At 41.5% G+C, this 27,895-nt stretch overlaps 2 protein-coding genes across 8 annotated transcripts; one reads left to right on the top strand and one right to left on the bottom strand.

Moving 5' to 3' along the window:
* Positions 1–4,980: 4,980 nt before the first annotated feature.
* Positions 4,981–14,103, bottom strand: cwf19l1 (CWF19 like cell cycle control factor 1). 2 transcript variants are annotated; one of them, XM_030440816.1, is made up of 15 exons: positions 13,944–14,103; positions 13,081–13,165; positions 12,900–12,984; positions 12,586–12,687; positions 12,247–12,461; positions 12,043–12,158; positions 11,869–11,953; positions 11,271–11,417; positions 10,959–11,124; positions 10,738–10,817; positions 10,412–10,621; positions 10,203–10,322; positions 9,991–10,088; positions 8,884–9,058; positions 4,981–5,542 (listed from the first exon to the last, which is right to left on the bottom strand). In XM_030440816.1, the coding sequence occupies exons 1-14, from the start codon at positions 13,964–13,966 to the stop codon at positions 8,914–8,916; spliced, it is 1,677 nt and encodes a 558-aa protein (XP_030296676.1). In that variant the 5' UTR covers positions 13,967–14,103; the 3' UTR covers positions 4,981–5,542; positions 8,884–8,913. The 2 variants fall into 2 exon arrangements, with proteins under 2 accessions (XP_030296676.1, XP_030296675.1); XM_030440815.1 differs by lacking the exon at positions 4,981–5,542 and having other exon boundaries at positions 8,068–9,058.
* An 832-nt stretch (positions 14,104–14,935) lies between these two features.
* On the top strand, positions 14,936–22,769 carry dmtf1 (cyclin D binding myb-like transcription factor 1). Of its 6 annotated transcripts, none has more exons than XR_003986639.1 (18): positions 14,943–15,026; positions 16,019–16,134; positions 16,410–16,505; positions 16,621–16,706; positions 16,945–17,056; positions 17,247–17,323; positions 17,458–17,615; positions 17,709–17,741; positions 17,829–17,938; positions 18,176–18,404; positions 18,492–18,643; positions 18,758–18,943; positions 19,042–19,124; positions 20,187–20,375; positions 20,477–20,686; positions 21,052–21,157; positions 21,819–21,948; positions 22,372–22,769. XR_003986639.1 is itself a non-coding variant. In XM_030439209.1 (17 exons), the coding sequence occupies exons 2-17, from the start codon at positions 16,029–16,031 to the stop codon at positions 21,851–21,853; spliced, it is 1,968 nt and encodes a 655-aa protein (XP_030295069.1). In that variant the 5' UTR covers positions 14,936–15,026; positions 16,022–16,028; the 3' UTR covers positions 21,854–22,769. The 6 variants fall into 6 exon arrangements, 4 of the variants coding, with proteins under 4 accessions (XP_030295069.1, XP_030295067.1, XP_030295071.1 ...); XR_003986640.1 differs by having other exon boundaries at positions 21,819–21,922; XM_030439209.1 differs by having other exon boundaries at positions 14,936–15,026; positions 16,022–16,134; positions 21,819–22,769.
* Positions 22,770–27,895: the final 5,126 nt, after the last annotated feature.

The raw sequence follows: 27,895 nt of genomic DNA on the forward strand, positions 1-27,895 counted from the left end.
GTAAACACAACATATTAGGAAACACAACATTTAGGAAAACACAACATATTACGAAACACAACATTTAGGAAACACAACATTTTAGGAAAACACAACATATTAGGAAAACACAACATTTAGGAAACACAACATTTAGGAAACAACAATATTCCAGAAAACACTGACTGATATTTTTGGGAGAACTGACCCTTTAAGATATTTTTGCCGGCCTACTTTAACTCTTAAACTGTAAACTCTTCATAAACTGAAACAACTCTGAGGTTCTTTCTATCTTTCCCAGAGCGATGGCATCAATCCTGTCTTTTCCTTGATAGCTGGAAAAAAGGCAATTCCGTTCCCATCTATCATAATTAAACATCTACATGATGTAAAACGTTACATAATCTAAGATGTACGAGCGGCTGTAAACGTTATACATATATTGAGGAAATTAAAATGCCAGGATGAATTAAAGACGGTTCAGATAACGAGGCGATTGTTTTATAGCTGCAGCAGGGAGCTGATGTTGAGCAAGACGCACATCTGGGACACATCCTGATGATGGCGGTCCGAGGCGGCGCTGGTGTGCGAGTGCGTGTCACTGTGAGTTTACATGACGAGGTTGTTGGCAGGAGGATAATCAGAACCAGAGGGGCAGCAGCCTGACACTGAACCTCCTCTGTGCTCCGCGACCGAGCTTCACTGATAAGACGTCGTCACCAGATACTCCTGCGCCTCCCGTTAAGATTCCTTAATTCCACGTAAAAACATTCCAGTAGATATTAAAAGTGTTTCCATCAGCGTGTTTGTCTTGTCAGGGGCTGTAAAGCCGTTTTTAAATAGCAGGCAGCTTTAAAACACGGCAGCCCAGATACAGAAGTGATTCAAACGTAAACGGAAAGACTGATGTTGGCTGCAGAGAGCTGCGCTCATCACTTCATCACTCCAATAAAATCATCTTCGTCCCAACAAGATTATGTGTAAAAATGTGTTTAATATCCCCTTCTTCTCAATTGTTTTGTTTTTCAACTCTTTAACTGCAGAAAGGGAGAAAGAGAAGCTTTACTTGAGTGTGTCCACGTGTTTTAGAGAATACTCCAGAGACAAACATCTGCCTTTACACTCGAGTACATTTATCTGTTATTACTCTGTAGATTCAGACTGTTAAACGGCTGTTTACAGGTAAAGAATTGTGTATTTTTAATAAGAAAGTCTGACATTTCAGGAATCAACTAACTTTCAGAAAACATAACCCTGTCCACAAAACACGTAACATTTAATAAAGTGCAATGTAATATGACAAAACAACATTTCAGAAAACACAATTTACCACTAAACATAGATTTCAGAAAAACATTTTACAAAACCACAACATGAAACAAAACTCTTTAGACAAACTATTGTGTAAAGTCATTATTTCTTCAAATATAAACATATTAATTATATAATCTCAACTTTATTTCCTTCCTTCTTTCTTTCCTGCATCTTTCCTTTTTTGTGGGGTTGTAGATTAAAGCTGCAGTATGTAAGATTTAGATTGAAACACAAATTAAACATCATAAAACAAATGAACAAAAATGATGGACAGAATGTGAAGATAGGAGTCATCGTCGTCTGAGTATTGTGTTAAAGATATCTACGAAAATTAGCAGCTAACCAGCCAGCTAGCCCTGTCTGACTCCAAGCCTACAGTTTGACCGCTAGCTGCATGGCTAACTGAGCTAACAAGCTAACAGCAGAACAGTTAGAAGATAATCTTTTTGACTTTTCTTTATAGATTTTCAAATTATTTACGCTCACACCCGGCAAACGGCACAAAACCAGATGACTGAGACGAGACTGATATTCAGTGAAATAAATGTGATCAAACAAAAACAAATAACTTTGTAATATTGACTTAAAACATTTCAAAAGAATAATACTTTGAAAGAAACAAGTGCACACTGAGGTGAAGTCTTCTGAGATCGTCTTGTTCTTGTTGTCGATTAAATCCATGTGTTTCTGCACAAGAAACTGAAGACAGATCTTTCCGAGTTCAGAATAAACCTGCTGATGTTTTATGGGCCGGTGAACGTCCGATAAAAGATTTACGGATGGCAAAAAACCAAGATAACGAACATCCAACACAAACTCTCCTATAAACTGGAGACAGAAGACATTCGACTTCTGATGCTTTCAGGACATTTTACTTGCAAAATATTTATCTACTTCTGCAGAACTACATTCATGAACGCAGCCTCTTCCCTCCGCCATTATTTTTTATTTCTGCAGATGAACACATGCGGGACTACAGCTCTGATTACTAACATCTAGTATTTAATCTGTTATGTTTATTAATCATGTCTGTAGTTTTATCTTTAACGTAACAAAACGTTTGCTGAGAAAAAAGTCAGTAAAAATCTTCAAAGGAGAAACAGAGATATAAAACCACTTTAGTGTTTCAGATGTCGGCCTCATTTATTAGGTTATGTATCAGCCGGCGCTCCAGATGAGCCAATAAATAGCAATCAGACTGTCATTTATAACAAACCTGCAACATGACCCTCATCTGACAGCGACTATAAACAGTCCGGTGGAAAGATGATGCCCACATAATCTGATCAGACCGGAGCGAGCTGCGTCGGCCGCATCCTGTGTGGGCGTCTTCATTTGGGATCTCCATCATCATCGTCAGCAGTTCACTGAAGTTTAACAAGGTGGAGATCGGTGATCCCCAACTACGTCACCTCACAATGATAGACAGAACTGAGTGTGCGTTAATGGAGGGGTGCTGGAGTTCATCTGAGAAGGCGGTGTGAGGGGTTCACCATCATCATGACGTAGATAAACAGAATGTGCTTTTCTTTAAATATCACTCCATCAGAGTTTGAAGCTTTTTTAAACTCTCTCCGGCGCACAGATGTTCAAAACCTCAAATATTTTGCTTCATGTGAAGTGGCGTCTTTACATTATCCACCAGATGTGTGTGAGTGTACGCATGTGAGGGAGGGTTGTGAAACATGTTTTTTTTCCCCTTCCTGAAATCTACGCAGATAACGATGAACTCCTCAGAGGGTTTAACAGACGTGCAGGTGCACTCTGGGTAATGCAAACGCCACTTAATCATCGTAATGGATTTTCCATCGGAGATATCGTCAGAGTTCAGCCGGCTGGCAGAGAGAGAGAGCTGAGCACAGATGTTTGTGTTGTGACACGTCTGCAACCCTCCAGATGTTTGTGGTAAATAAAAAACGTGAAGCTTTGAACCGTAACTTCATATTTCACGAAGCAAGGAGAACAAATAAATGCAATAACAATGATGGATCACGGCGAACTGCATGCAGAAACTAATAGAAGAGCAATAAAGGGACACCGGGGAGGGAGATTAAAAATATACTGTGGAAGAAAATAAGATTGTGAAGGCGACATGACAGAGACACAGATATTATTACAGCAGAGACAGAACAGTCTTATTAAAAGTCAAGATATTTATTAGATGAGGGGCTGCTAGAAATCAAAATGTTAAAATTCATTAACTCACCAAAACAGTGACAATAAAAGAGGAACTGTTTAAAAATTAAAGATTTATCAGAGCGAACGAACGTAGGAGTCACACTGTGGACCTCATGGGACGACAATCTGGATCCAGTTTGAGTTTTGTCTCGAATCTCACACGTGATGTTCGTCAGTTTGTTGTGATTAAAGTCAAAGCTCGTGTAGTTTTGTGTTAACGCGCTCAGTGAACGACGTCGTCTCACTCAGAACACGTCACCAGAACCAACGTGGAGCCAACTGGGCCCAGAAAAGGTCGTAAACAAGATGAATGTCACGATAAATGTGACAACTGCAGTTCTGTGAGAGGAGAGCTGGTTCTGGTTCTGTTCTGTGAGCTGCTGATATACAGGAGCAGCTCCACAACGTTCGAGTTCAGACGACTTCTTTATGATGACGTATTTTCACAGTCTGATGTTTCATGACTGTGGTTCCAACCAACAGTGTCTCCTGTATAGGACCGGCTCACAGAACTGAACCAGAACCAACCCTCCTCTCACAGAACTGCAGTTGTCAGACTTACTGTGACGTTCATCTTGTTCACGACCTTTTCTGAGCCCAGTTGGCTCCACATTGGTGTCGGTGAGACGACGTTGTTCACTGAGCGCTTTAACACAAAACTACATGAGATTTGATTTTAATCACAACAAACTGAGACTTTATCAACTTGTTTATAAAACTTGCAGCATCACATTATCCCAGAACTCGGGTTTTACACCCGGAGCGTGAAGTTGGAGCACGATCTCTCACAGCAAGAAGAACTCAGGTTTTTCCATTTGATAAGTTACATCGATTTGTAATCTGTGGTTTCACTTAAATCACTGAAAGCTACAGAATCATCAAACTGCTGTTCATCATGTGGACAATGTCTCCATCTGGTGGTCGAATCACGGAACTGTTGATCTGACTACTGTGTGATGAAACATCTGGGGCCAGATGTTCAGTGTGAATGATGCTGTGGAGGTTATTTCTGCCAGATAGAGGAAGAAAATGGATGAAAACTTGAAGCCTTCATAAAATAACAAACATTACATGGAGGATTTCTCCTCTGCATGAACAACATGAGACCAGAGAACAAAAATGACAATTTAATTGTAGATCATTTACCAAATACAAAAAAAAGAATACATTTAAAATCTATTTCCCCACATTGTTGAGCTGAAAACAAAAGAGCCTCCGTAGAAATGATAGAAAAGGTCACAGAGCTGCTTTTAGTTTTTATATATCACAAGAGACGTGAACATGAACATCACCACAAACCAACAGACCACCGTCTGTGTGGACATTTTAAACACAACTCAGGAGTTAGTTTTTCACCTCTTTCATCCAGGAACACTGCGTCGGTGTTGTGGAAATGCAATTTCTAAACATTTTGTGAATTTCAACTTCACCTTAACAAAGAGACCATTCTGGGAAAATCATGTTTTGGAAGAAAAATGTCAGAAAAAGTCTGTTAAAGACTTAAAAAAACTTTTATTTGCTGCAAACATCTCAGTTTCCTTCTTTCACCAGCAGAAACTCCCAAAGATGAAAAAAACACACCAGTATAAAACATTTGGGTTTATTTGTGAAATAAGTTTATTTGCGTTCTTGACAGAGTTTGAAAAGATTGATGCCACGTGTGTGTCTGTGCAGTAAGTATGTAGCTGGAGCCAGAGGCTGGTTAGCTTAGCTTAGCATAAAGACTGTAAACAGGGGGAAACAGTTAGCCTGGCTCTGTGCAAAGGTGCTCTGAGAATAAACAAGATATAACGTGTTCATTTGTGAGACGGTGGATTTTGTTGCCTTGGAGCCAAAGCTAAGCTAAGCTAAGCTAAGCTAAGCTAACTGACAGCTGATTGTTGCTACACATCCGCCACACAAACAGAGTGGTGTTAATCTTCTCAACTTCTTCATCACTTTTATAGTAAACGGTAGAAAATTCTGTACAAAAACAAAAGCGGCAACACCAACAAATGTCCTGACAGTTGTGTATCTGTGTGTGTGTGTATCTGTGTGTGTGTGTGTGTGTGTGTGTGTGTGTGTGTGTGTGAGTGTGTGTGTGTGTGTGTGTGTGAGTGTGTGTGTGTGTGTGTGTGTGTGTTTGTGTGTGTGTGTGTGTGTGTGAGTGTGTGTGTGTGTGTGAGTGTGTGTTAGTCGTCCAAGGCGAAGTCGTACGGCTGGAAGTCGTCTCTCAGCTGTTTGCAGCTCTCCTCCTCCTCTTCTCTGCTCTGTTTACACTCCTTCCAGTCGGCTCGAGTCGGTATGTTCAGCACCGCCTCGCTGGCCAGAACCTCCCTGCACACACACACACACACACACACACACACACACACACGTAAATCTGCAGTATTTGTGTGTTTTTATCTAATTTATAGTCCATTTTCTTCGTGTTTGGAACCAATATGACGGCAGGAAAAAATAAATCCATCAGGAGAGCACGACCCTGTGAAAGCTCATTAAAATGTGGCGTTATAATGTCAGTAATTGGTGTTTGTAGCTGATAATTGTTCATTAAAAGTTTGCCGAATTAGCTGTTAGCACTTCCTGTTTGCAGTGAACTCATGGATGTTCAGACAACGATCACTGGATTCATCCGATACTAAAGGAAACCTAAAAATGTGACAATTCTAAAGCGGCATGTGGTCAGGAGTCAGACCGCCTTTAGCCATGGCCAGGTAACACTGCAATCAGAACCGGTCCTGTTCACTGTGTTTCTGTTCTGTACTACCTTGTGCTGGTGTTAATACGACAACTTGATTTCACAATGAACAACAGACCAGAGAACAAAAATGACAATTTAATTGTAGATCATTTACAAAATACAAAAAAAAGAACACATTTAAAAACTATTTCCCCACATTGTTGAGCTGAAAACAAAAGAGCCTCCATAGAAATGATAGAAAAGGTCACAGAGCTGCTTTTAGTGTTTATATATCAGAAGAGACGTGAACATGAACATCACCACAAACCAACAGACAACCGTCTGTGTGGACATTTTAAACACAACTCAGGAGTTAGTTTTTCACCTCTTCATCCAGGAACACTGCGTCGGTGTTGTGGAAATGCAATTTCTAAACATTTTGTGAATTTCAACTTCACCTTAACAAAGAGACCATTCTGGCAAAATCATGTTTTGGAAAAAAAACGTCAGAAAAAGTCTGATAAGGACTTAAAAAAACTTTTATTTGCTGCAAACATCTCAGTTTCCTTCTTTCACCAGCAGAAACTCCCAAAGATGGAAAAAAAGAACACCAGTATAAAACATTTGGGTTTATTTGTGAAATAAGTTTATTTGCGTTATTGACAGAGTTTGAAAAGATTGATGCCACGTGTGTGTCTGTGCAGTGAGTATGTAGCTGGAGCCAGAGGCTGGTTAGCTTAGCTTAGCATAAAGACTGTAAACAGGGGGAAACAGTTAGCCTGGCTCTGTGCAAAGGTGCTCTGAGAATAAACAAGATATAACGTGTTCATTTGTGAGACGGTGGATTTTGTTGCCTTGGAGCCAAAGCTAAGCTAAGCTAAGCTAAGCTAAGCTAAGCTAACTGACAGCTGATTGTTGCTACATATCCGCCACACAAACAGAGTGGTGTTAATCTTCTCAACTTCTTCATCACTTTTATAGTAAAAGGTAGAAAATTCTGTACAAAAACAAAAGCGGCAACACCAACAAATGTCCTGACAGTTGTGTATCTGTGTGTGTGTGTATCTGTGTGTGTGTGTATCTGTGTGTGTGTGTATCTGTGTGTGTGTGTATCTGTGTGTGTGTGTGTGTGTGTGTGTGTGTGTGTTAGTCGTCCAAGGCGAAGTCGTACGGCTGGAAGTCGTCTCTCAGCTGTTTGCAGCTCTCCTCCTCCTCTTCTCTGCTCTGTTTACACTCCTTCCAGTCGGCTCGAGTCGGTATGTTCAGCACCGCCTCGCTGGCCAGAACCTCCCTGCACACACACACACACACACACACAAATACACACACACACACACACACATCAACACATGTATACTGCAGTATTTGTGTGTTTTTATCTAATTCATAGTCCATTTTCTTCGTGTTTGGAACCAATATGACGGCAGGAAAAAATAAATCCATCAGGAGAGCACGACCCTGTGAAAGCTCATTAAAATGTGGCGTTATAATGTCAGTAATTGGTGTTTGTAGCTGATAATTGTTCATTAAAAGTTTGCCGAATTAGCTGTTAGCACTTCCTGTTTGCAGTGAACTCATGGATGTTCAGACAACGATCACTGGATTCATCCGATACTGAAGGAAACCTAAAAATGTGAAAATTCTAAAGCAGCATGTGGTCAGGAGTCAGACCGCCTTTAGCCATGGCCAGGTAACACTGCAATCAGAACCGGTCCTGTTCACTGTGTTTCTGTTCTGTACTACCTTGTGCTGGTGTTAATACGACAACTTGATTTCACAATGAACAACATGAGACCAGAGAAGAAAAATGACAATTTAATTGTAGATCATTTACAAAATACAAAAAAAAGAATACATTTAAAATCTATTTCCCCGACATTGTTGAGCTGAAAACAAAAGAGCCTCCATAGAAATGATAGAAAAGGTCACAGAGCTGCTTTTAGTTTTTATATATCAGAAGAGACGTGAACATGAACATCACCACAAACCAACAGACAACCGTCTGTGTGGACATTTTAAACACAACTCAGGAGTTAGTTTTTCACCTCTTCATCCAGGAACACTGCGTCGGTGTTGTGGAAATGCAATTTCTAAACATTTTGTGAATTTCAACTTCACCTTAACAAAGAGACCATTCTGGCAAAATCATGTTTTGGAAAAAAAACGTCAGAAAAAGTCTGATAAGGACTTAAAAAAACTTTTATTTGCTGCTAACATCTCAGTTTCCTTCTTTCGCCAGCAGAAACTCCCAAAGATGGAAAAAAAGAACACCAGTATAAAACATTTGGGTTTATTTGTGAAATAAGTTTATTTGCGTTATTGACAGAGTTTGAAAAGTTTGATGCCATGTGTGTGTCTGTGCAGTGAGTATGTAGCTGGAGCCGGAGGCTGGTTAGCTTAGCTTAGCATAAAGAATGTAAACAGGGGGAAACAGTTAGCCTGGCTCTGTGCAAAGGTGCTCTGAGAATAAACAAGATATAACGTGTTCATTTGTGAGACGGTGGATTTTGTTGCCTTGGAGCCAAAGCTAAGCTAAGCTAAGCTAAGCTAAGCTAAGCTAAGCTAAGCTAAGCTAACTGACAGCTGATTGTTGCTACACATCCGCCACACAAACAGAGTGGTGTTAATCTTCTCAACTTCTTCATCACTTTTATAGTAAAAGGTAGAAAATTCTGTACAAAAACAAAAGCGGCAACACCAACAAATGTCCTGACAGTTGTGTATCTGTGTGTGTTGTGTGTGTATCTGTGTGTGTGTGTATCTGTGTGTGTATGTGTGTGTTAGTCGTCCAAGGCGAAGTCGTACGGCTGGAAGTCGTCTCTCAGCTGTTTGCAGCTCTCCTCCTCCTCTTCTCTGCTCTGTTTACACTCCTTCCAGTCGGCTCGAGTCGGTATGTTCAGCACCGCCTCGCTGGCCAGAACCTCCCTGCACACACACACACACACACACACACACACACACACACACACACACACATCAACACATGTATTCTGCAGTATTTGTGTGTTTTTATCTAATTTATAGTCCATTTTCTTCGTGTTTGGAACCAATATGACGGCAGGAAAAAACAAATCCATCAGGAGAGCACGACCCTGTGAAAGCTCATTAAAATGTGGCGTTATAATGTCAGTAATTGGTGTTTGTAGCTGATAATTGTTCATTAAAAGTTTGCCGAATTAGCTGTTAGCACTTCCTGTTTGCAGTGAACTCATGGATGTTCAGACAACGATCACTGGATTCATCCGATACTGAAGGAAACCTAAAAATGTGAAAATTCTAAAGCAGCTTCTGAAGCATCAATTTCTCTGATTTCTAAGCGAAATTTTGGACATTTACTCCGAATAATCATCAAGATCCTCAGAAGCTGTACATGATGTCAGCATGTGTAAGTTATAAGGAGAAAGCTTCTTCTTCTTCTGCCTCTTCTGTTTCTTCTTCTTCTTCTTCTGCCTCTTCTTCGTCTTCGTCCGGCTGATTGTCTGTTACAAACCACATCCTGTAATTTCCTGATGATTAAACTGAAGTCTGGAATGACGAGTTAATTTACCGCAGACGAGCACAACGATAATTTGATTTTTTTTATTCTCCCCTTGTGATGCCAATTCTATCTGAATAGATCCTCAGACATAATTACTTAATACATTTTAAACTATATTCATTTCCTCTCGTCACCCTTCACCGTCTTAAATTAGATCAGAAATCTTTTTATGTTAAAGTATCGACTCAGAAGGCAAAAATAACGGCCTGTGCCTTCAGATTGTTTCTGGTATTTTCTCGACTCTTTACATGTGAGTTTATATTTCTTCCCTTGTGAACGTGAACTGAAGGTTACACACAAACAGTTTTGTGCTGCTCACCTTCCAAACTGCAGAGGAAAATGTTTCTGGATGCGATGGTAGAGTTTCTCTCCGGAGTCCAACTCCACGTAGAAGTACGGTGTCCCAGGAGGAGCAATCTGAACGCACAAATGTACATCCATTTATAATGTATTCTTGAACTGAACATATTCATGAGCGTGTGTGTTTAGTTTTCAGTTCCAGGTGTGTGTGCTGCATCTCTGCACACGTACCTGTTTGAGGTCGGTGTGTTCAGGGATCTCCATCAGCTCCATCTGTTGTTCCTGCGCCTGGACCATGAATGCCTCCTTGATGTCTTCTGTGGCGCAGCGGTCCAGAGGCACCGGCACCACCTGAACAACAGGATAAAAAGAAAAACAGCTGCAACAGTTACCTGCTGGTCTCACCTGTTCTCAGGATGGAGGCAGCCTGTGTGTCTCACCTGGAGCTGCAGGTGTTGGCTCCTGTAGTTCCTCTCGAACAGAACACAGCGCTCTCCTTTGCTCTTGTAGAAGCTCTTCAGGGCCGACTTGTACTTCTCCATCTCCACCACCACCTCTGAGCTCAGCTCCACCACCGACTGGTAGTGACCGATGGGCAGGATCAGCATGTGGTCAGGAGTCAGACCGCCTTTAGCCATGGCCAGGTAACACTGCAATCAGAACCGGTCCTGTTCACTAGGTTTCTGTTCTGTACTACCTTGTGCTGGTGTTGATACGACATCATCTGTTGTTGCTTTGGGTTGAAGATCTGTGGTTATTAACTCACGTGTGATCCGATACTGATGACCAGGTGTTTCTCCACCTGAGGACTGGCCAGACAGAACCAGCAGGGACCGGTGGGCTGAGCTGCACACAGTGACAGGACAACAATACATTCTGTTAGTTTACTGTAGCAGAACTCAAGAGATCCACCAAATGGATCTTTGGACAACAACTTCTGGTCCAGTAAAAACAGATGCTGGTCCTGTTTTTCCTGGTTGGACTCACGGTGCTTGCGGGGCAGTTTGGGTTGTCCCTGAAAAGGCCCGTCTCTGTGCTGCTGGTCTCGTCCTCGTCCTTCTCCGTCCGAGTATCTCTTCCTGCCGCCGCCCCGAGGACCGCCGCCGCCGCCTCGCTTGTTGCTCAGGTCAAAGAAGAACTGACTGGCCGGCTCCTAAACAGACGGCAAAGAGGACGGAGAGACGAAAATTAATTTCTTAATTTGAGCGACTTCTTTGGGACAAAAAAAGTTAAATTTAGACTTTAAGAATATCCTTAACCAAACGTCTAATGTCTAAAATTGTACGGCGCCATTTTTACCTCCTCTGTTGTGAAGCCCGTCCTTTGTTTGTCCGTCTTGTCTTTCGCGGAGCTTCTGTACGGGTTTTCTGTCACGTCCTGCGGCTGCTTCACCAGCTCTGAGGCGTCCATGGTCTTCATGGGGATTATGTTGAAGGCGTACAGATACTGCAGCGAACAGACAGAAACATTTGGAGGGCTCAGCATGTTTGTCACCTCTGAGACAAAATCGAGGAAAATCTACAGGAACTTTTAAAACTTTTAGCCTATTTTTGAAAATGTTCCACATTGCTGCCGTTACAAATATGCCAGATTAGCTGTAAGCACTTCCTGTTTACAATGTTCGCTATGATTTTCAAACAAACATTACTGGATTTCTTTGACACTGAAGAAAAGTTAAAAACATGAAGATTCTAGGGCAAGTTCTGAATTGTCTTTTTTCTATATTTTCAAAGTAGATTTATGGACGTTTATCTGAAATAAACATCTGAGATAAAGATATCGCGAGGAAGCACAAATCATATCAAATCTAAAAACATATGTATCGTGTACGTGTGTTCATATTCAACAGAGTTACGACTCTGAGAAGACACACACACACACACACACACACACACACCTTCTTCTTGCCGGGGTTGTTGACGGTTGCCAGGGCGATGAAGCGGCTGACGTGCTGAGCGTTTTCCTGGAGAACGATGTGATTCCTGAGGATGAAAACTCTCCGTTAGATCACGAAACTGGTCATTTGGTAAACAAAGCAGCGGATGTGTCGCTCCACAGGTGTTCAGCGTACCTGTACGGGAGTCTTTCATAGTGAGCGCCCTCTAGTGCAGCGAAGTGGTATCGTGGTTTGAGCTTGTCGGCGAGGCTGGCGACGGAGCCGCTGCCGCAGAACTTAGTGTTCACTTCCTGAAACAGAGACGCAGAAACTTTTGATATCAAAACAATCCTCCTGAAATGAAACAGTAACGTTTATATATTCTGGACTTCTGGTTACCGGGTTGTTTCCGTAGTGCCACACTCCTCGGGGCCACTGTGACGTCAGCAGGATGTCGACTCCTCTGAACTTGGAGCTGCTGGTCAGCGGAGCCACGAGGGCCGACAGATCTTTGGATGTGAAGCAGTGAGCCGGGGCCGGTTCCTGCAGGGCCTCCCGACCGCTGACGTAGGCGATCTGTAATCCTGACACGCCCGTGAACACACCACGCCGACCTGAAACACACAGTTATCAAATGAGCATCATACTTCTTTTCATGATCTGTTTTTTTTCTCTCTTCTGTCTTTATTCAGGGAGAAGAAGCAACGATCTTAATCTCTTTAAGGTGACCGGTCGTACCGAGATATGTGATGTTGTCAGCCAGCTCACATCCGTCAGCGCTGGGGAAATTCTTCACCGTCTCCTGACCCGCTGCTCCGAGTATGTAGGTGCTGATGGGAGCTGAGGAGGCACAAAAGAGACTAGAGTCAAAAGAGGAAACTGCTGCGTACGTTTTGATGTTTCCATGAGATTTTTCTGTTTAAGTTAAAAGAAAAAATGGCTTAAAATAAGGGGAGGTAACGCAGCAACGGTCATGGAAAACTGCCGTCACAAGTCTAAAGCCACAGTAATGTTTTATAATCACCCACATATAATTATTAAAGGATAACTACCTTTCTTGGCTCCGGTTTTGTACTGCTGCCACTCCGCTTCGGCCTCTGGTGTCGTCCCAAAGAACTCTCCAACACACAGCAACAACTGTGAGAGAATAAAAAGCACACAACATGAACATAGTGTGGTTTCTATCATACTTGTGCCAACAGAGACAGTTCAGAACCAGATCGGCTGACTCACATCGAACTGTCCGGTCTTCTTCTGGATGGTCTGGACTCGATTGAACAGAGCAGTCAGCCTGCCTTCAACGTCCCCACACACCAAGCTGCAAGAATACACTTTATTAATTCAATCTGTCTCAATAAAATAAACATAAACACCCATTTAAAGATGCATTTAAGACTCATGGATCGTTTCTGGAGGCTGACAGTTTGAAAAGAGCATCAAATATTGTAGTTTGATCAACTCCCATCCCAAAACTCTTGACTGCTAAGTTTTCTTTACAGGCTTGATCAGATTTAAATGGCGTCTTGTTCGGTTGTAAACATGCACACATGGATTTTAAAGACAGCTTTTCAATTCGGCAAACAACACATAACCACAAGTTCAGTAATATTTTAATAAATGTAACGTGTCTTTCTGTAACTATCATATTCCATAAAAGTGTGCATGAGGCAGGCTCATATTTTCCTACAGTATATGTATTCTGGTGAAGTATATGTACGCCGAATTTCTCAGTCCTCACTACTGATATTCGAAATGCTTCGCCATCAGGTTTTATGTTGTGTATAAATGTTCCGATGAGTAAAATCCCTTAAATCGTCAACATTTTGAATGGGGTTCGGCGCAGGAATATATTCGAACCCTCGCAACGAATAAAACAACTAGACGTTACGTTACTTTTAAACTCTAACAGACCCTCCTTTGTCCAGCTTATCAACAGAACCTTTTATTAACGTGTTTTACTGGATCGTACAGACCTTCTGTCAACATCATGGTTCAGATAAACATAAAATAATAACCGTCACAGATTAAACCGCCGCATTTAACCACACGGAACACCATTAAATATAAAGTGTAAGTATTTATAAAGTTAAACTTACACTCTCACTGGTTGCTCGCCCATGTCTTGGCTGAATTACAGCAGTAACTGTCAAAAAGTGTGATTTGGATTTTTGCAGTTTGAACGTTATGTTCGTCGCCGACTGTCGTCCGATCGAAACAACAGCGGAACCATTTCTGTCCCAACAAATCACTCATCGGCTGTCGACAGAATGTAGTAGAATAAATTAGATTTCATATATTCAAGTTTATTTAGTGGCAACGTCGATTGTAAATATCTCCGTAACGTTATTTTAGTCTATGAAAAATATAAATAAGTCACTTTGTTACCCGGACAGGTTTTAGAGCGGAGAGGGCTGGTTGCCAGGTTTGATTCTTATAAGTAAAGTGAATTGTTTTGTAGTCAAGGCAAATAATTTAACATTTTAACCATAAAGTTGCTACTCAAGGTGCACTAACAAGATTTTTTACAGAGCTTTCAACCACATTCTAATGACAATAACCTTCATGATCAGTAAAACACTTGTATTTTCAATTGATTTCTATTAAATTGTACTATATGAATAAAGACTTCATATAATAAATAAAATAAATAAAGACTGTGTCTGTACAATCCCGTTTTCAAGTTGAATCGAGCAATAATTAAAATGCAATCAGAAATGGGTTTTTATTATACATAGACTGAGTTTTATGTGATTTAAAATATAAATATAATACAGTAACTTGAGTACAAGTTAGATACGTGTTGTTTTTCCTGTTCTAATGTGTGAATGTGAAGTCTTAAACTATCTTGTTTTGTAGAAACCAACAGTTATTCAATTTCAAATTGTATAAAACAGAAAAGAATTAAAAAGTGCAATTAATGTTTATTGATAAATGCAAGAAAAAAGGAATAAAATGTTTATTTGATTAGCAAAAAACTGTTGCTGGTTAATATATAATGTGAACTGAAACAACTAACTAAATAAAAAGGTAAATATAATAAATTTTCTTTTTGATACAAGCTTCCATTTTACGGGTAATCTCCTTATCTGGCAACCCGCCGGCCCTGTGTCTGCCGAGCCTCCATCCTGGCACTTACCTTCATCCTGGTAACTCGCAAGTCCCCGGACCAAAAACAGGAAGTAAGTAGCCAAATCAAAAGTAAAATTCACTTTCTGTTTTGTAGTCGGAGCCTGGGGGGACGCGGAGAAACCTCAAAGTGGGAAAAAATCGAGAATAAAGCGCCAGAACACCGTCAAACAGCACAGACGCCATAAGCTTCACCTTGTCGACTAACATGGCGCCGGAGGATTTTCGTCTTTCATTTAGCTGGATGCAAATGGTTAGCATGAGAGCTTCCACCGGGAGCGGGAGACTGTCTGCCTCCCTGTAAAACATCCCACAAACAGCCACATTACTGCGTGTGTGTGTTTAAACCAGAATACTTTGAGTTTTCTGAAGGTTTTGGTTGTTTGCATCACAAAGTGACGCATCCATGCCAGTGTTTTCGGCACTGTTCCAAATAGCGATGGACGGGACCTCACGCCAAACTCCATTTAAAAATAGACCAATTCTACGTACTCTTGCTGAATGCCAGCAGCAAACACATTGCTGATCTTAACTTGATGTAAAACCTTTTAAAAGTGATCAAACCTTTAATTTGGCTTTCATACTGTCCAACAAGCACAACATATTAGGAAAAATTTTGGCAAATCAAACTAGCAGCTGGGGCTACGTTGCTCTGGGAAGCAATGGAGGGCGGTAGCGAGCACTTTAAGCTCTGTATACAGTTTCAGCGTTTAACTGAAATTGCTTTGTTCTAGATATTTAACTTCTCAGCCGAGTTTAGCGTTCCTATCTAAAGATAAATATGATGTCATAAGTGCAGATGTGGGAGTTGAACGTCTTTGCCTGTATGCAATTTATCTTTAAATCGGTGTATTTCGTAAGGAGATCTGGTGTGGACTCCATCCTCATCCTAATCGTTATTATAGCTTGATTTAACAGCTAATAGGAAGCAACCAGAGCCCATTCCATACATTTAGATGTTTATTAGAATATCTTTATGTGCGTCAGTCTTTTATGACATAAAACTGTGGACATTTAATATCACTCACTGTGTTTTATTGATCAGCAGGAGCAGGATGAGCTCAGCTGCAGAGGAGGAGGCTGCAGTGTTAGAAACCGTCAAGTCAGTCACACTCACACAGGACAGCGACGGAAGCATCATCCTGCACTGCCCTCCTAATGGTGGGTCAACACACACACACACACACACATACACACACACACACACACTATTATTAAAGTTTAATAATAGTTGTAGTTTGAGTTCATGTTCGTCCCAAAACACCAGACTTCATTCAACTTTTAGGCAAATTAAGATGAGAAATTACTCAGTATTTCTACTGCACTTTTTCAGATTTTAATCACATTTATCCACTTAAATTTATACTTTAAATGGTTTTAACATGTTAAAATGTGTGTGTGTGTGTGTGTGTGTGTGTGTGTGTGTGTGTGTGTAGATGAGGACTCGGAGCCCCTTCAGAAGAAGCTGCGTCTCTCTACAGACGAACAGGACGACACGGACACGCCTCAGTTCTCTGTGGTCACCTTACCGAGTGAGACACATTTTGTATTTGTATCTCTGACATGATGTTTAACTCCGACATCCTAAACTTTGTGTTTTTTTTAAGCCACTTTTAGTCAGTTTCTTGATTCTTTTTTTCTCGTCAGTGTCGGAGAACGATGAAGGCTTCGAGGTGACGATGACGGCCACGGCAGACGCTGATCTGTCAGAGGAGGGAGTCGCTCAGATTCAGGTCCTTTTCTTCTGCTTCTCCCTCCTAATTGCTTCTTCGCCCCTCAATTTTAGTGGTTTCTCCTAAATGAGTCAGTTAGGAGCTGCTTTATAGACGTGTTTTTGAATAAGATCAATGTGTGATGCAATGAGACACACCAAACCTCATTCAAAAATGTGATAAATTAAGCTGAAGACCGTGATATAGTCCTGATATTTCAGCTGGGATTTCACAGATTTGTGTGTGTTTGTTTGTGTAGATTCTGCAGGATGATGAAGACGCTCCTTCACCCAGTCAGAAGACGGAGGTGTCGGCGGTCAGTCAGGCCTGGTTCACAACCAAAGAGGACAAAGACACACTGGCTAACAAAGGTAAACACAGCTGACATCAACATAGAGACAGACACACAACCCAGAGCTGAACCTGAAGTACTTTATTTAAAATTCCCCTAAAAAGACGTTAGAATGAAACTTTTTACTGTGTTCAGATAATTATTAATTAGAAGTAAACAAGAAATAATGAGAATGTGAAGTTTAGTGATCAACACTTCTTCCTGCTCAGGTCATAAGTGGAAGCAGGGCATGTGGTCGAAAGAGGAGATCGACCTTCTGATGAGCAACATCGATCAATACGTGAAGGTACGTTCTGTCGCGTCAGCCATCTTTATTTCTGTTTATTGCACCTGAAGACGACTGCGGTACGTTTCAGACATATTTCGTATGACTGACTCTGTGTGTGTGTGTGTGTGTGTGTGTGTGTGTGTGTGTTTCAGGGCCGAGGCATCGAAGAACCGGCTGAGATCATTTTTGAGATGTCCAAAGAGGAGCGGAAGGATTTCTACCGCTCGGTGGCTCAGGGTTTAAACCGGCCGCTGTTCGCCGTCTACAGACGAGTTCTACGAATGTACGACAACAGAAACCACGTCGGCAAGTGAGTGTGTGAAGACAAGACGACAGAGAACACAAACACAACTTTGTTCGTTTCTCAGTTTGTAGTGATTTATCTTGTGTTTCCCTCCTGAAGGTATACTCCTGATGAGATAGAGAAGCTGAAAGCGTGAGTCAAACTTGCAACAACTTTTAACGATAAAGCGTTTTTAAAATGTACATTAAGATGTTGTGTATATGTTGTGTTTGTATTCAGGCTGAGGGAGAAGCACGGCAACGACTGGGCGACCATCGGCGCCGCTCTGGGTCGGAGCGCCTCTTCTGTTAAAGACCGCTGCCGACTGATGAAGGACACCTGCAACACAGGTGAGGACAATCAAACTGAGTCTGAAATTTTGCATTTGTTCGCTTTCATCCTGTATTTAAATCAACAATCACAGAGAACGTTAAAGGCAACTAAAGCCTGATGTCTTAAAGGAACAATTCACCCAAATATTCAGTCATTTTCTCCTTTTAAACATGTTTACAGATTGTGAGAAGTTGGTGGGAGACACTTGAGTTTTTCCAATCACTTTATTTGTCTGTTTCTTTGTTCTTCAACAGGTAAATGGAGCGAGGAGGAGGAGAGGCGTCTCGCTGAGGTCGTGTATGAGATGGCGGGCGTGTCGCCGGGGTCGGCGGTCACGGGAGGCGTTTCCTGGGCGACGGTCGCCGATCAGGTTCGCACGCGCTCAGAGAAACAGTGTCGGTCGAAGTGGCTGAACTACCTGAACTGGAAACACAGCGGAGGAACAGAGTGGATGAAGGAGGACGACCTCAACCTCATACGCAGGTGTGTGTGTGTGTGTGTGTGTGTGTGTGTGCTACTATAAATAAATCAACTTTACAAACGATGTGAATCTGTGTCGGTGTGTTTCAGGATATCGGAGCTGGAGGTGGAGGACGAGAATGAGATCAGGTGGGAGGATCTGGCAGGAGGGTGGAGCAGCGTCCGGTCGCCTCAGTGGCTGCGATCGAAGTGGTGGAGCATCAAGAGACAAGTAGCCAATCACAAGGACATCCCCTTCAGTGGTAAACACACACACACACACACACGGACACACACGATGTTCATTTTGTCTAAGAAATAAAGTTATTTTCGTGAAGCAGCTTTATGCATAAAAGTGACCCTGTGTGTGTGGTCAGTCCTCCTGAAGGGTCTCCAGGAGCTGATGGCGTCCTCGCAGACTTCATCTGGACCAGGAAGCCCCTCCTCCTCCTCGCTACAGATCCGACTCACCCGACTGGAGGAGAGCGGCGGCAGCCCCGCCCCCAGCTCCGTGGCGGCGCTGCAGATTCCCGTCCAGATCCCGCTGCAGATCACACACCTGGGTGAGACTCACTGTCACTGTGTGTGTGTGTGATGGTTTTTCTTCTCTGTGAAAGTGAGTTTGCTTCCTGACAGTCGACTGTGTGTGTTCGTCCTCCAGCGTCCGATTCTTCAGCAGCAGCCAGCGACAGTGAGACGATCACTCTGAACACAGGAGCCCTGCAGACCTTCGAGATCCTGCCGGTGAGAACGACTCACTGTTTCATGTTGTTCCTTTGTTTCACAGCGTCATCACATCATGTTGATTCAGAGGACGTGTTAACGGAATATTTAAAACATTGACTGAAGTTTGTTTTGTTTTGAATTTGTTTTGTTCGAATTGTCATTTGAGGCTACAGTGTGTGAAATGAGTTCAGTGTAATCTCTTGTAAATGTTTTGCTCTAATAGCTGTGGGTTTATTTCCCCTCCATCGTCTCTTTAAGATGGAAATAATCGTTCATCTGCGTCGTTTTGTGTTGACATGAAAAGTGACCACACAGGTTCACGTTGTGCTCAAATCCACAAGATTTGTCTGTATCTCAAATGTTTATTGTTAGTTTTTATGAAATGCTATAAATAAGCTGTGTCTCAATCATAGAAAACTTTTTTTTTATTATTAAAATGAGGGTTAATAATATATTCTGACAGAATTTTAACGACCCTATCCGTCAAAATAACAAGAAACTTTAGCTTCTGTGTAACCGTTTTTTAGGGCTAATCTGAGTTTCTTAAATTCGACTCTTTCTATCAAATTTTTTTCTTTAGATTTACGAAGCAGATCAGTTTATTTCAGTCACACTCGCACCAAACCAAGAAAAGGAAAACTAAATTATAAAAGAGAGACTGGAAAGAGAGTCACAGTTGAAACAGATCTTCCTTTATGTTTTAGTTTTTGTGATTTTCACTCTGATAATCCATAAATAATGAGACTTTTTATTAATCTCTGTGTTTTATGTGCGTCCGTATTCTAAATTAATGAGTTAAACTTCACCTCACATTCATCAGGTGTTTATCAGCTCACACCTGACAGCACCTGGTGTCATGGAGTCCCTGAACCTCAAACTGCACTGATGAAACTAATGGAATAGTTAAAAATGTTCATGTTTATGTTGATAGTCTGGTATGTAAACGTATGTGTGAGAAAACTCTTTATTCCTCAGTGTTGTTGTGAGTACCAAACTCTGGGGAGCATTAATCTCAGAGCACACTATGATGTAAATATTCTATACTGAATAATGTTTCCTCGTCTTGTCTTTCTCCTCCAGTCCTTCCACCTGCAGCCCACCGGCACCCCGGGGACCTACTACCTCCAGACGACGTCCAATCAGGGCCTGCCGCTCAGCCTCTCCACCAGTCAGGGCCTTCCGCTCAGCTTAGGCAACAACAGCACGGTTACCTTGACAACGGGCTCGTCTCCCTCATCACATGAACACATCATCCTCCACAGCCTGTCGGTCCGTGTCTGCACAGTGTGTCTGATGTTTGTTTGTTTGTTTTCCACTGCTCACCGTGTGTGTGTTTGTGTGTGTGTGTGTGTGTGTGTGTGTGTTTTCAGACGGACGGCCTCTGCTCCAGCGACGGCGTCATCATCCAAACAGTCACCGCAGACCCCGCCTCCTCAGACCCCCTCGGCCAATCACAGCTGGTCGTGGAGACGGAGGGGCAGAGTCACGAGGACCACCTGGAGGCCACGAGTCTCCTGGAGGGTTCAGAGGGCGTCGTCACGGAAACGCAGGAGCCACTGACGGATGACTTCACTGACAAGGTACTTCCTGCATCATATAGATGCTTTTACTTTGAAAAGCCTCACTATAGAGAGTTTAAAATAACAGATTTAGATTCTTTTATCTTGTTTATTGTTCAGTTATTGAACCTTTTCTCTCCTGTTTTGATGTGAAAGGTAATAATTCTTAATATATGGATGCAAACAGGGGTGGACAAAATAATAGAAACACGTTAAATATAAACTTAACCACAGAGCTGCTGTCTATAATGTGGACAGTGAGCGCAGAGCAACACTGACAATAAGAGAGTCAGTGCATCCTTATTAATTTACTTTATTTCAAAAGGCAGAGTCACTCATGACATCGAATGCTGAACATAATCAAAGACTGTTGCTGTGCGTTTCAGGAGCTGAGTTCCCCGTCTGTACAAGGTTCAGTGGTGCATTCTGGGATAACATCTGAAAGCGCCGTACTGATCGTGTCTCCTCCCAACATCAGCAGCACACTAACAGGTAACACACACACTTTTTATAGACGTTTACACAAAGTAAACAAACATTTCTGGAGCTTCACAGTTAAACAGTGTTGCAGCTGAACGGCTGAAGGAGCTCGGGACTTGTTTTAAAACGTAACAAACAGAAGAATTCATTTCAAACTGATTTGATTACACCCTCAATGGGATGTCGAGCTCATGCATCCACTTCAAACAGGGTGTGAGCGTTTAGCTTAGCAGCTACAGTGAAGATTTAGCCTTGAAAACAGTGTAATTAAGGTATTTTTATATTTTTAAACAAGTCCCCGGCTCCCTCAGTTGTTCAGGAGAATGGTGCAACACTTCTTTTCCGCTGTGAAGCTCCGGAAAGGTTGGACTGCAAAACTTCACCTGAATTTGGGTTCAACACCCGACCCCGCTGATTATTGTATTTGTTATTTTATGTTGATCCCCATCAGCCACTACCAAGTTAGAAGCTGTTCTTCCTGGAGCCAACTCATGTAGAAATGACATCACAATATAACAGTAAAACTATTAATGACAACAGTACCAACATTTGTTTTGAAGTCATTAAGAAAGACGGACAGATGAAAGCGTTTGATGAGGCAGATATTATGTGTTTCCTATCAGAAATCATCTGAAGAACCTCTGACACATTTTAAGTGTTTCTCTGTCCACAGATCCGATCTTGGAGAACCAGGAGGGCTCCGACTGAGCTGAGCTTCTGTTGTGGCAGGCGGAGATCAGACGATGGACTGCAGCAGGATACGGAAGCCCTGAAGGGGCGAGTGAAACATGTTTTTCTTTCTGGTGATCCATTTCCTAAATCTGATCTAAATTGTTTTTAGTTCATAACTTGAGAACTTGTAGAAAAACAGTTTTGGCAGGAAAAATCTTTCCTCATCAAGTTCCTCATTTATTTTTCCTTCTGTGAAAACACATGAAAGAAAATTACCAGGAGAATTTTTCGCTATTTGTATTTACTGGAGTAGCAGCAAAGTGTCTATTACATAAGAAGAATACATGTCCATTTCGAGCACAGGGTGGTTTCCTTCAGCCTCTTGTGGTCAAAATGAATATTACAATAATGAACAGTGAGGAAACTGAGACTGACAAAAGAAGAAGAAATTTAAGGCACTTCTCAAGTTATAAAACACAGGAGAGAAACACATTCAGATCAGACCTAGAAAATTGATAACCAGAAATAAATGTCTTCACTTGTTCCTTCCATAGGAGGAGACTACTTCCTGTCTCTTCTTCTTCTGTGGTGAAGTCTCAGCTGCTGCACGCCTGTCTGCTCCTCTGTTTAAAACCAGCATGTGAACATGTGAAAACAGACACAAATGAAACAGAACTTTTGACTCTGTGTGAAGCTTGATGTGTTTAAAGCTTCGTACTGAACCCCTGGATGAAATGTGAAACCTGCGCTGCTCGAGCCCGGACATCACCAGACGTCCTCTCAGCCTCTGAAGTGCCAAAGAGACTCTACAGGCTGTGATGAACTGACCCGCTCTCCTTACAGACGCCATATTCATGTATTATCATGTAAACAAAGAAAAATTTAATGATTCTCTTTTTGTTGTGGATCATGTGATTATTACATTAAACTATTTCAATTTGTTTTAATTTTATTGAAATGATGATTAGTTGTGTGAGTAGTTAACATCCAGTCTACTTCATGGACTGTATTTGTTGACATGTTGGCTAATAAGTGCAATTTAAAGTATGCTGAATTGTCTAGTAGTACTTCCTGTTTACAGTGAACCCAGAAATGTACCGACAACTATAACTAGATTAGTTAAATATGGAAGAAAACCTAAAAATGTTCAGATTCCAGGGCAAGTTCTGAAGCGTCTGTTTTCTATGATTTTTTGGACTGTCTGTCCAAATCAGCTACATGAAAAATTAAAAGCACGTCAAACGTGCTGTTCTGTGTCCTTAAAAGTATGCCGAATAAGCTATTAGCGCTTCTTGACCGCAGTTGTGCCAGTAAGCAGACATCAGTGCTTCTTTTTCCATGATTTTGACCTAATTTTATATACTTAGCGATTTTTTAAATCTTTCAAATTTGGCTCAGTGGTCAATGACACATGTTTCTGTGGTGTGACAAACTCACAACACAAATTTATTGCTGCTTTACACGGACTTTAAATATTGAAAAAAATGTGAAAATTCAAGGGCGAGCTCTGAACCGTCTTTTTTCTCTGACTTCTAAGCAGATTCATGGACGTTTATTAGCGAAGCATCTTTTTTCCTTTGACTTCTCAGATGACTGTCCAGATCGGCTACATGAAAAATAAAGAAAATGATCAAACGTGCGGTTCTGTGTCATGGAAAGTATGCCGAATTAGCCATTAGCACATCCTGATTGTACTGCAACCATTTATTTGCACATAAGTATCACTGGATCACTTATATACTGAAGAAAACCTAAAAATGTGCAAATTCCAGGGCGAGTTCTGAATTGTCTTTTTTCTCTGATTTCTAAGCGGACATCTTACAACAGCCTAATCAATAAACATTAATAAAAGTACAAAATAAACAATATATAATAAAAAGGTAAGAAATAGATTCTTAAATACATAACATGAACTAGTGTCCCGCCCCTTTCTGTGACATCATCCCCATGAAGTCATCATTCACATTTAATCTAATTAATTTTATGGTAAAAGTACAGAACAGAAATCAGTAACACTTGAGCTGAGGTGTCTAAATTACCTGAATGCACCCGATTACAATATTAAAGTAATGTAACTTGATTAATTTCAGTTAGTTTTGGATTAATGACGAATGAAGACCAGATAAATTAAATGTCAATTTTAAAACAGTAGCTTTTGGTGTATCCTTTTAACAGGTGTTTATCTGTGTTTGTTCTATTAATCTTTATCTTAACTTTTGACAAGAGAAGTTACAGTAAATATGATGCAGTTGAGTTTCTCTGGCAGGGACTCGAACTCAGGATAAAAGGAAATTCTTTGAACACAGAACTCCTACTCTACCGACTGAGCTAAACAACTTGGCAAGATGTGGGAATTCTCTGGTTGAAATGAGGTAAACCACGTCAAATAAGTCCAGCCCACAGATTTTCCGACGAATCCAGGTGGTGCACGTCAAAAGGGGCGGTCTCGCTCGTTTCCCGCGTGAAATCAGCGCATTTCCCTCCAAAAAGTCAGATGTGTATAAAAATGGCTGACTGATCGTCACTCTGTTTGGAGCTGCTCTTCTCTGAGGACACACACACGGTGAGTAAACTGTTCTGTATAATCTGCTTTATGTGTCCAGTTACCTGCTCAGTACAGGTGTATTCATGTCTGTTTGGGAGGTCTACAGATAGTTAATACTTATTGATCTCAGGTAATAAGCCCAGGTGATGTTCCTTCATATATCAGCAGCTCCACATATTAACTACCTTCATGCGCGGTCTGCCCGGTATGTTACTTATGTGCAGGTTAAAATGGAGCCAGCCTCCCTCTCATGTTGGTCAGATTTGTTTCTGCCTCAAATGTTTCTGAAATAACTCTGAACAGAAGCTGAAGACGTCTCATTTAACTGTTAACTGTTGAGGTAAATCCAGCTGGAACATAATCCTTTAATTACAGCCAATTAAATCCGTGATGGACGTTGTGTTTTGTTCCATGCACCAAACTCCATTGTGATTTTGGTCGGTTTTATCTCTGCCATGTTAATTACATAAATAATGCACAGTTAACTAAACTTTGGTCACTATCTAAAAACAAGACGGTAGTTTCGGTAAAGTCGGCATGAAGTTTTTTAAAAAAAATGTATTTATTATTTAGGGCATGAAAGCTGTTTAGCTAACGTTAGCTGGTCAGTTTCAGTGAGTGGCTGTGTTATGCTATGTTAGCTAGCTGACTTGCACATGTACTGCAGGTTTGGGAAACACGTTAGCAGCGGCTCAGCTGCCTTTATTAATGGATACTGACACTATAACGAGCTTATAAAGACGTCTGAGTCAATTAATCGTAGTGTTTTTACAGACAGGTTTGCATGTTAGCTTACGTGTGTGTCTGTTGGAGAGTGTTAGCATGAAGGCATTATCCTGCTGTGTAATGTTAACTTGTTAATACTAGCATCGTTACAGCTGAATATCTGAGGACAGCACAGTTAGCTAACAGGCTCCATGTATTGTGTGTAATAATGTCTCAGTATGTTACTATGTCTGCATCTAGAAGGTCATTTTGAGCAGCTAAAGTAGTTTAACACACAATATGCAGCCTCTTTGTAGCCTGCATAGAATGGATTTAGTGTGTTTGTCTCAGTCTCAATGTCTCATCACTGCACTGACTCCCTGTGTGTCAAAAGATAGACTTAAAAGTCATATTACTTGTCTGTAAAGCACTTAATGTCCTCAGGATTTAATACATTTGGTTAACTTTTGGTTTACCTTTAGAAAAACCCATTTATTAAATCAGATTATCGTATATTTTATAGTGCAGAGTGATGTAAGACTCTTAAAGTGATGTCATGCACATGGTTACAGACTGTTATATCATTATTTATTATGAAATTATAATCTTTTAAGAAATCCCCTTTTTGCTGATGTGTCTGTAATCTGATTAGCCTGCATCTTCTTTTTATTGCTATAATCAGGATATATATACGCAAACACACACACATGCATGTAGTCATCATGTTATATTAAAGAACTTCCTCCTCTCTCCAGGTGAACAGTGGGACTTGTCTTCAGCTTCAGGTGGAACAGCTCTGACCCGTGTGGTGATCAGACCCGTAGAGGAGAGACACCTGGTCCAACAAGGTCAGTGCAGTGAAGGTGCCAAAATTAAAGGCAGAAAGTGTGAGATGTGTCAGTTGCTGCTCATTAATACTCTAAAATCAGTAAATAATTCTAGAGGGTAGTTGAGTCTCATTCACAGGTCGTTGAATGCCGACAGTTTGTGTTGGTAGAAGCCACTATAGCGTCTCTGTTAGGACACGTCTCTTTAAAATTAATAGTATTTTAAATGTTTTTTGTTTACTGAGAGGAAATATAAACAGTCTGTCTGTTTAGAACGCCTGCATTTATTTGATCTCATTTATATATAATGTAAATGATATAATCATATTTTATTTAACATGTATGTCTCCACTGTTCAGCCACAATATTAAAACAACTGACAAGTGAAGTGAGCATTGATCATCTTGTTACAATCAAATGTTCTGCTAGGAAACTTTGAGTTCTGTCATTTCTGTGGATCCTCTTTGACAAACACCACCACCCAAACACCGGTTCAGACCAACTACACGCCCTCATGGCAAAGAACCCAAGGTGTCAAACTGGCCCCCTCATTCTCCAGATCCCAATCCAGCTGACCATCTATTGGATGCGCCAGAGCCAACTCCCATCCATGTTGGGGCCCCCGTGGATCGTTCTTGGCTCTGACTGCATCCTGTGGAAGCTCACTTGGATTGAGATCTGGGGAATCTGGAGGCCAGGTTGACACCTTGAGCTCTTTCCCACGTTCCTCGGGTCGTTCCTGAGCAGTTCTTGCAGCGTTGCAGGTGTGTTGTCCTGCTGGGGGGGCACTGCCATCAAGGAGTGTTGCTGCCATGAGGGGGTGTACTCGGTCTGCAGCTGTGTTTGGGTGACTGGTGTCTGTGAAAGAGACATCCACATTAATGCTAGGACTCATGGTTTCACAGCCGAACATGGCATTGGAACACAATGATCCATGTTATTTATTTCACCTGTCACTGGTTCTAATGTTGTGGCTCTCAGTGTGTACATGTTAAATACTTTATGCATTAGATCAAATAAATGCTTTTAGGCTCTGTAACCAGACTTGTTTATATTTCCTCTCAGTAAAACAAAACATGTTTAAACGAATTCCTCTTCCTTTGAACCCTGTGGGTTTTGAGCTGGGACTTAGACATTTTAAATGGACAGCTTCATTTATGTAGATTCAACATTAACATAAGCCTCGGCCTGTTCACCTAGCAGGCCCCTAATAAGGATCGTATTCAGTTTCTGGTGTGCAACTGTGCGGTTGTGAAGTTTTTGGTTGAGAAGCGGTTCTTGTGGTCTCATTCATGGTAGAGATGCAGCAAACTGAGCTCCAAACACCAGCAGAATGACCAGAGACATGTTAAATTCTGTCAGCCTGTGTAAGGTTTTGCTTGAGCAGTTGTAAATTTGTCTACGTCCTTTGAGTGTACAAACTATTTTGAGCAGAGCCTGGTGTTAACATTGGCATTCTTATTCGTGGTAGAAGTGCAGTGAATTGAGTGTTATAACACCATCAGAACTGAGCAGAGACGTGTTGTTTTGGAGGCCTCGTTGTATAGAGCTGTTTAGGGACAAAAGTTCAGTGAAAGTAATCCAGTTGTTAGTGGTCTGCCAGGCAAACCTGGTGTTATCATTGTTAGTTACAGGTTAACTTGACCGGACTTCAGCTATCTTCAATGGCAAATGCCCGAGTGCTGTCCATCGGAGCTGTAAGCTGTGTTTTCTATGAATGGCAGTAGTCAGGCCTTTGATCAGCTGCTGGTATTGGTAGTAGTGTATCCTATGAGCCCTTGTGCGATCCCGCCAACTTACAGGTCCCTCATGTTCAGACACCTATGGTATGGTAGAAGCGTGCACAAAGTGTACGTGTTTAGCTTGGGCCTCGTGCCTGGCTAGGGACATGCTCAGGGCCACGGTAAAAGCTCGCCTGACGCCACTGAAGCGGCTCCGGTCTCTGCCCTCATCTGTCCATGCCGATCTCACTCGCGAGTTCAGTGTGTATGGACGCGATGC

The sequence above is a fragment of the Sparus aurata genome, chromosome 14, assembly GCF_900880675.1.
Source record: "Sparus aurata chromosome 14, fSpaAur1.1, whole genome shotgun sequence".
NCBI lineage: Eukaryota > Metazoa > Chordata > Actinopteri > Spariformes > Sparidae > Sparus > Sparus aurata.

Excerpts from the sequence above, each read along its gene's own strand:
- dmtf1 (XM_030439209.1), top strand. The coding sequence starts at position 16,029 with ATGAGCTCAGCTGCAGAGGAGGAGGCTGCAGTGTTAGAAACCGTCAAG. Across the intron at positions 16,707-16,944 it reads AGGGAGTCGCTCAGATTCAG|ATTCTGCAGGATGATGAAGA; the intron begins GTCCTTTTCTTC and ends TTGTTTGTGTAG. Across the intron at positions 21,158-21,818 it reads CATCAGCAGCACACTAACAG|ATCCGATCTTGGAGAACCAG; the intron begins GTAACACACACA and ends CTCTGTCCACAG.
- cwf19l1 (XM_030440816.1), bottom strand. The coding sequence starts at position 13,966 with ATGGGCGAGCAACCAGTGAGAGT. Across the intron at positions 10,622-10,737 it reads TCATCAGTATCGGATCACAC|TGTTACCTGGCCATGGCTAA; the intron begins GTGAGTTAATAA and ends TTCTGATTGCAG. Across the intron at positions 10,089-10,202 it reads AACACACCGACCTCAAACAG|ATTGCTCCTCCTGGGACACC; the intron begins GTACGTGTGCAG and ends TTGTGCGTTCAG.